General features: G+C 35.6%; 1 protein-coding gene across 1 annotated transcript in view; it reads right to left on the reverse strand.

The window, feature by feature from the left end:
• Positions 1-7,577, reverse strand: part of LOC127864529 (uncharacterized) — a 60,820-nt gene extending 53,243 nt beyond the window's left edge. Inside the window, exons 1-2 of the mRNA XM_052404188.1 lie at positions 7,285-7,577; positions 2,266-2,382 (exon numbers count right to left, since the gene is read on the reverse strand). Coding sequence (XP_052260148.1) covers positions 2,266-2,315 — 50 coding nt within the window. The 5' untranslated portion in view covers positions 2,316-2,382; positions 7,285-7,577. The remainder of the gene's footprint in view (positions 1-2,265; positions 2,383-7,284) is intronic.
• Between the last annotated feature and the right edge of the window lie 729 nt (positions 7,578-8,306).

An 8,306-nucleotide genomic window follows, 5' to 3' on the forward strand; every position in this document is an offset into this window, starting at 1 on the left:
GGGGCGGGGGGGGCGGTGGGGGGGGGAGTGAGAGGGGGTAATAATGTGGGGTGTGGTAATTTATTAGATGATGTTTAAAAAAAATGGGGGGGGGTAGGGAGGGATGGGGGGGAAGGGGTGGGGTGAGGGGGGTATAATGTGGGGTGGGGTAATTTATTAGATGATGTTTAAAAAAAATGGGGGGGAGGTTGCGGGGGGAGGGGGGGGAAGGGAGTCTGGGTAGGGGCGTGGGGTATTGTTTGGGTGGAATCCATTGTGGTATTCAGGTAAATGCTGTTTTGTCAAAGTAATAATAAAATGTGATCATAAATAAATAAATTATGGCAATTTAAGCAAAATGTTCAATAATCTGAGTGTAAAAGGGGCCATAATTATGTAAAAATGCTTGATACAGTGGTCTGCTCTTGTTTATAGGTTGAGGTCATGTTGGTTAACAAGTATGCAACATATAAAAGCAATATGTCAAAGGATATAGGAAATATTTGGGGTAGTACGCAAACTTTAACATAGATTTGTCAATAATATGCATATTCTAAGCATAAAAGGGGCAAAAATTATGACAAAATGCTTGATAGAGTTGTCTGCTCTTGTGTATAGGTTGGGGTGATGTTGGTAAACAAGTTTGCAAAATATGAAAGCAATATCTCAAGGGAAAACGAAAATAAATGGGGTTGTACGAAAACTTTAACATTTGCTGCATATTCCAAGTGGAAAAGGGTCCATAATTATGACAAAATGCTTGATAGAGTTGTCGGCTCTTGTTCATAGGTTGGGGTCATGTTGGTAAACAAGTATGAAAAATATGAAAGCAATATGTCAAGGGACAAAGAAAATATTTGGGGTAGTACGAAAACTTTAACATTTGCACGCAGATGCCGGGGTGAGTAGGAGAGCTCTGCTATATATATTTCATATATAATAGTCGAGCTAAGAATGTTAAACAAAGTACAATTGCAAAGTTCAGTGCAATCTCACAAGTAAAGTGTACCAGAGATCTCACAAGTAAAGTGTACCAGTTATCTCACAAATAAAGTGTACCAGTTATCTCACAAGTAAAGTGTATCAGTTATCTCACACAATAAGTGAACCAGTTATCTCACAAGTAAAGTGTACTAGTAATCTCACAAGTAAAGTGTATCAGTTATCTCACAAGTAAAGTGTATCAGTTATCTCACAAATAAAGTGTACCAGAGATCTCACAAGTAAAGTGTATAAGTTATCTCACATGTTAAGTGTACCAGTTATCTCACAAGTAAAGTGTACTAGTAATCTCACAAGTAAAGTGTATCAGTTATCTTACACATTAAGTGTACCAGTTATCTCACAAGTAAAGTTTATCAGTTATCTCACAAGTAAAGTGTACTAGTAGTCTCACAGGTAAAGTGTATCAGTTATCTTACACATTAAGTGTACCAGTTATCTCACAAGTAAAGTTTATCAGTTATCTCACAAGTAAAGTGTACCAGAGATCTCACAAGTAATGTGTACCAGTAATCTAACAAGTCAAGTGTGCCAGAACTTGCACAGTAGTTTACTGGATATGGTATTTGCCTAGCAACAGGATGTCCCAGGTTAAAGCCCCTCTATAATAGCGTCTTCATGACCCTCCCTAAAAACACCAGCTATTGATCTTACTCTGCAAATTAACTGTTATGTCTCACTAAGGGAAGAAGTTATAGATGCAATCTAGTTAAAACAAATGTACCGCGGTCTGGGAAAACAGGGCTTAAAGTATGTGCATAAAGTGCCGTCCTAGATTAGCCTCTGCTGTCCCAACAGGCTAATCAGGGACATAACGTTCTGATTAAACTTGCTTAAGAAAGACCTTGTTTAAACCAAAAAAAGGAGAAAGTGTCATATCTGATGAGCCTGGGCAGACTGCACAGGCTAATCTGGGATGACACTGCACAGGCTAATCTGGGATGACACTGCACAGGCTATTCTGGGATGACACTGCACAGGCTAATCTGGGATGACACTGCACAGGCTAATCTGGGATGACACTGCACAGGCTAATCTGGGATGACACTGCACAGGCTAATCTGGGATGACATTGCACAGGCTAATCTGGGATGACACTGCACAGGCTAATCTGGGATGACACTGCACAGGCTAATCTGGGATGACACTGCACAGGCTAATCTGGGATGACACTGCACAGGCTAATCTGGGATGACACTGCACAGGCTAATCTGGGATGACACTTATATGCATTAAGCTCTATTTTCCCAAAGCAAAGTTCAAATCGTTTTAAACTATTCTCACCTGCTGCGTTGGAAGGGTCTGTAGTGTGGGGCGTAGTCCACGGAACACATGGCTGCTTGAACCGGTCACCTCTCCACTGAGGCTGCAACCACAACTGGCAAGACGGCAAACAGGAATCTGCAACACATTGGAATGCAACCATGTCTTAATGCCTTAACCCTTTCCCACTTAGAAGCAAAGTCAAAATGGCTATGTGCAAACAGCATAAAACCAGAACAGCCTGCGAGTAACTCGCAGTCTGTTCAGGTTTTATTGCTGTTTGCTGCTCATCAGTACCGAAGGTTTGGAGATGAAGCCTCAAAAACTTGAATCTAGTAAGAAAGGTATTAAGTTAAATATTGCTTTCTATAAGGGACTACAAATGCGTGAAAAGACGTATCTTAGTGGTAAAGCCTTAAAAGGATTTTGTTCACAGATTTTTGATATTTTTTGAGGAAAAAAAGGAAAAATATGTCTTTACTGTATATACAGTATTTGGAACAATTTATATATACAATTTTAAAATGATTATATAGTAGGTTGCGTTCCCAGGGATTTGAACGGTGGCAAGGTCTTTGAGACACAAAATCTTTTGAGCTTAATAGATCTATTTGGCAGTTCAGACTTCCATAATTGGTGGCTGTGTATTTTTTATTTAAACCAATCCATAATAGTGCAGTTTCAACTGCTTCATAATATTAACTGTTTTAATTGAATGAAACAATATTTGATTTTCTTTTATATTTGTAAGTATATATGTTATTTAGCTTGTTTGCATATCTTGTGTATTCATATTATATATTAATTGTTTTATTGTCTTTTCTCCAAAAGGTCCAAAGAGGTTTGTCTATGAATGCGTTTGCAATAGTCTACAACTTAGATAAATTTTCTTGGGGTTTAACCCTTTCCCTCTCAGAAGCGAAGTGAAAATGGCAAACAGCATAAAACCAGAACAGCCTGTGAGTAACTCGCATTCTGTTCAGGTTTTATGCTGTTTGCTGCTCCTAAATATCTCAGGGTTGGATATGAAGGCTTTAAAACATTTATCTAGTAAGAAAGGTCTTTAATTAAATTTATCTTTCTTAGGGACTACAAATGCGTAAAAGTAGGTATCTAAGTGGTAAATGGTTAAATCTATATCAAATTAAGTTAATTCTTGACCTTTAATTTGATTCACATTTCAAATGTATTTAACTGAAGTGAGTGAGGAAACTTCTTGTAAAACACTTTTGTGATGATGAATAAGAGATCAATCTTGGAATAAACTGTTGTTTTTTATAAACAGCATCATATGCAGTTGTATCTATTGTATTTATCAATTTGGACAAATTTTAAGTATAAATAGACACTTGCATAATATATATATGCATAGTATTAAATTGATTTTAGTTAAAAACTTTATGTTTAATTTGATCTTTTATAAAATCCTCAAAAAATGAAACCGAGTCACTGCGTGCATGAACATAGTTTTAAAATAGTCAAAATTATAAAAAAAATACCATCCCTGTTCATAAATAAATCAATAAAATTGCTTATTATACCAAAATTATAGACATAATACTACAAAAAATATATCCATTCCAGAACATGAAATTAAATGTTGTATTCCAAATTCACATAATACAGTGTTTTATAAACATTTAATATATAGCAATTTCACAAACACATTTTTTTTAATTCTCAAATTTGCAAATTTATAATTGAGAATTGCAAATTATTGAAATGCAAGACTAAATTGACAATGCAAAATATATTAAATATACCTTAATTTCAATAAGAATAATTAAAAATAAAAGTTTTTGCATTTCAATAAAAGATCTTTACATTTTACTGGCATCAGTAAATCAATTCAGCCACTACCCTTCTGCATAATTGATATTAGAACATTTTAGGCAAAATTGTAGTTTTGTCTTTATAAATATATAATTAAATAACCAAATAGTGCAATTATTGTATAATTATTATAATAAGAAGAAATAACATGATTTTTTTAAATATTTTCTTCAGTAATGGCATATATTACAAAAAACAGCAATTTGGGCATTTAAAAAAAGATTTACTTTATATATGTTTATCACAATATAATTTAATTGATTTACAAATTGTTTTGCTGTTGTTGTTTTTTTATGTACTTTTTAATTGAAATATAAAATAACAGAATGATACTTACATATTGATTATCTTATTTGGTATCAAATATACATCCAACAAAAAAGAGAACACATATTGTCCCAATGTTTTTATTAAAATGGATGTAATTGAAATATTATAAATAAATCGCAGCTTGATTCTTGATTTATTAATTTTATTTTACATAATGAACATTTTAACAGTCATCATTCAGATCTGCTTATCTAATTCCCAATCCTGGTTCAATTCACTTCTCAGATTTCTTTATTTTCATTGATGGTCACTTTTATGAGGCATTAAGATGTTGTTGCTTGACCATTGGTCAGTTAGAGTATAAACTGCAGTGGTCAGTTGGACTGATTACTCTGTGGGCCTATGCTGGGCTGGCCAAAGGACATTCAATGAAAAGATTGCTTTTGTGGGGTTAGGAAGGTTTAAAAAAAACTGAGAACTTCAACACTTAGAAACATCAGTTTGTTAAACTCATGAAAGTCAATCCCTCATACATAGCCTGAAAAAAAGACATGAATGTCAATCCCTTGTCATGATTCCCCCCTGCTTGGAAAAACGGACATAACTTCATCATAGCCCTTTGGAAAAAAATATGCCAAGAAATCACACTACAAAGAGGGACATATCTCATAAGCCCATCATTAATCATAGAATTTCAAGTTAAGATGGCCTCTACATTGCATGCCCTTCCATAATCTTGCTTTCAAAAAGCTTACACATTTTTGCACAAACAATGTGCACTCTAGATGACAATCCTGTACCTATGAGAAGTATATGAGCAACTAGAAAATGTCAAGCCGCAAACAGTGTTTAACGATACAATACATGGCATGTTCTGGAAAAGACACACATAAAGAAAGAAACTAAACATGTGTCGGTAGCGGAGACAAATAGCCCAACATTCCAACCACCACTATTGTCACAAAAAGGTTCTTTATGGCAAACTTTGACTGTTGACCTCCAAGTGTGACCTTGACCTTCGAGGTAATGAGATTGATAATACATGCTTCAGTCTTCTCATGGTAGTTATTTGAGTTAAGTTGTTTTTAAATTGAATGATGAATGAGAAAGTTTCAGCCCGGCAAAGCTCACAGTTTTAAGGTAAAATTTAACCTTTGAGTGACCTTGACCTCTGAGACAGAGAGGCTGATTTTACACAAACAATTCCATCTCCTAATGGTGGCCATTAGCAGGGAATTAAAGGCCTCTTCCTGATAAAAAAAAATCTGCAAAACCAGGCAGTTTTTCTCTACAGTAAAACTTACAACTTTTCAAATTCACAAATCAACTATTTAAGAGTTATTTCTTCCCAAAATATATACACGAAGACCTTCTTCCCATTGAAAAGAGAAGACATTTTAAAATATCATTAGGAAAAACAAAGTTACAGTCTCGACATAGCCATGGGCGTCCGCAGGAATTTTCCTAGGGGGGGTAAAGGGGGGTTTTCTCCCCCTTTGTGCAGCCGTAGGCGTAGAAAATTTTGAGAATAAGGCCAGATAATGGTGCATCATGAAGTATATCTGGAAGGTTACAAGTTAGTATTTGGAATTGATAAATTGACTGTATTGGCGTAGGTGATACCTATTTTTCTCTCCTTTGATCATAGTGACTTTTCTCATGTAGAATCTAAATACAATTTCTGACGCACATAGGGACTGTGACAGCAAACATTAAGTATTTCAGAGAGAACTCTAAGAGAAGACGGCTAGTTCCGAACACACCATTGTAGAGCGAAACAAGGTGGACTGCAAAGTAAAAAAGCATACGAATCTTTGCTAACCATTTCATCGAAATACGTCGTCAGTTAAAATATATAACGCAAAACGAACAGAATACAAAAGGACGACAGACTACACATCAGCTATGGACGGCAAGTGGAACAGTGACATTTGTGATAACGCTCCACATAATAGCCAAATATTCGTCCATTTTAGAGCCCATAACGCAAGTACTTCAGGCTGTTCAATAAGACATAATCTGTGTAAAAAAACACGTTGAAAACCTGACATCGATGTTTACCGATCATCTAGAAAATGCGGATTCGATTTTCGCGGAGGATATATTCGGTCCGGCATTAAAAACAGCCAAGGATATTGGTGTTATAATGACAATACCACGGCAATGTGGCCGTCAAGTGACCGAGAAAATGTTGGTGGAACCAGTGAAGAATAATATAGACGCACGATTTATATTCCGTACATGGACTCACTGATCCAGTCTCAAGGAAGCAGATTTTCATAATCTAATATGACTGCGTTCATGTTATATCAACTCCATCCGTACCGCATCAAAATTTCAATTGATCAGACTATAAAGATTCAGTCCTAACCATCGACGAATTTTATCAAATCAATAATTTTGAACAAGACGCTTTGTCATGGTACAACAGGAACAAGAAGATATCCATCAAACAGAATGAGTAAGATTTTGTTGACTATGTCAAAAAACGGATTTGTTTCCGGCGTGCGTTAGGTGATGATCATATTATTAACCCTGCCCCCACCACTTGTACGGTGGAACGATCATTTAGCACGTTGAGACGAGTCAAGACATGGCTAAGATCCACCATGTCCGACGACAGGCTCTCAGGATTATGCATGATGAAGTTCAAAGGGATCGGATCAACACTGACAGGAGTATTTTTATTAAGAAAATAATCGAGAAATTCAGCAGAGACCCACATCGCCTTCACTTCCTATTTAGGGATTGAATAAATGTTGATTGTTAATAAATTGACTTCTCCGCACGAATGAATCATGTTTGAAACATGAATCATGTTTGAAACAATGTTTTGAGAGTTAATAATAATAAATTGTGCAATAACCGCATCCATGACTTGTTTACATATACATGAGAGTTGATGTTCGTGTGAAACTAACCAGGGGTCATTCTTACCCTACTGTAGTCAATATAAATTGCCGCCTTAAGTCTTTTGATGATTTTTTCTTTGGCAGACTCTTGGTTCAGATTTATTCTGAACGCGAATTATTTCAGCTAACCCTACTGTTATTGTTCAATTCAGGAATCATAATTGTACACGTATAGATTTTTCCATATTCAACTATCTTTTTCGCTCATCAATTTTCCAGGGGGGTCAGTTGACCCCATTTGCCCCTATGTGCGGACGCCCATGGACATAGCAGAATATGCAACGGTATTCGCCATTCCTTCTTTTGGTCGTTCCATTTTTTTATGGCCACATTCCCGCAAAGGCATATCGACAACTAAGGGGCGTAACTTATTAAAGTATATGACGTGATAGAATCAAACTGAAACTGTACAAACAATGGAATTATGAGTGTCAATTTATCAGTATGGACATTTTTGGTGACAATCACTTGTCTTTAACATGCTTAATATGTTTAAGTGAGGTCAGTTGGAACTTACTTCCAAGATGGCGTAGTTTTCGTGTATTTCTACTTATAAATTAGTCTATAAAAAAAATCATACTTCATAAAACTACGCTCTACTCTCTGTGAATGATTTGTATTTTGCCTTCGTCGTAGTAATGATCATCATATACGTATTAATCATAAATGGGTTCGGTTATTTTTCCACATTACTTTACGCACATGCATTAAGCCCTGTTTTCCATGTGCGCGGCTCTTACACATATTTCACCGTGAAAACACGGGCATTTGTGATATTTACATGGTTAACACTGGCGCGTGCTTACATAGGCGCTCGATGGCAATGTTTTATTTATTTATTTATTTTTTGTTACCCGTTGTTTATTATAATGCATACACATACTAAATCAATAAAAATCTTCTAACAAAACGTCTTCTTAAAAAAAAGATAGTTCGACTATGTACATAGATTGTGACATAGATCTATGTACACATAGTCGAACTATCTTTTTTTTAAAGACGTTTTGATGATGATGATGATGATTATTATTATTAGTAGTAGTAGTA

The sequence above is a fragment of the Dreissena polymorpha genome, chromosome 1, assembly GCF_020536995.1.
Source record: "Dreissena polymorpha isolate Duluth1 chromosome 1, UMN_Dpol_1.0, whole genome shotgun sequence".
In the NCBI taxonomy this organism is placed as follows: Eukaryota; Metazoa; Mollusca; class Bivalvia; order Myida; family Dreissenidae; genus Dreissena; species Dreissena polymorpha.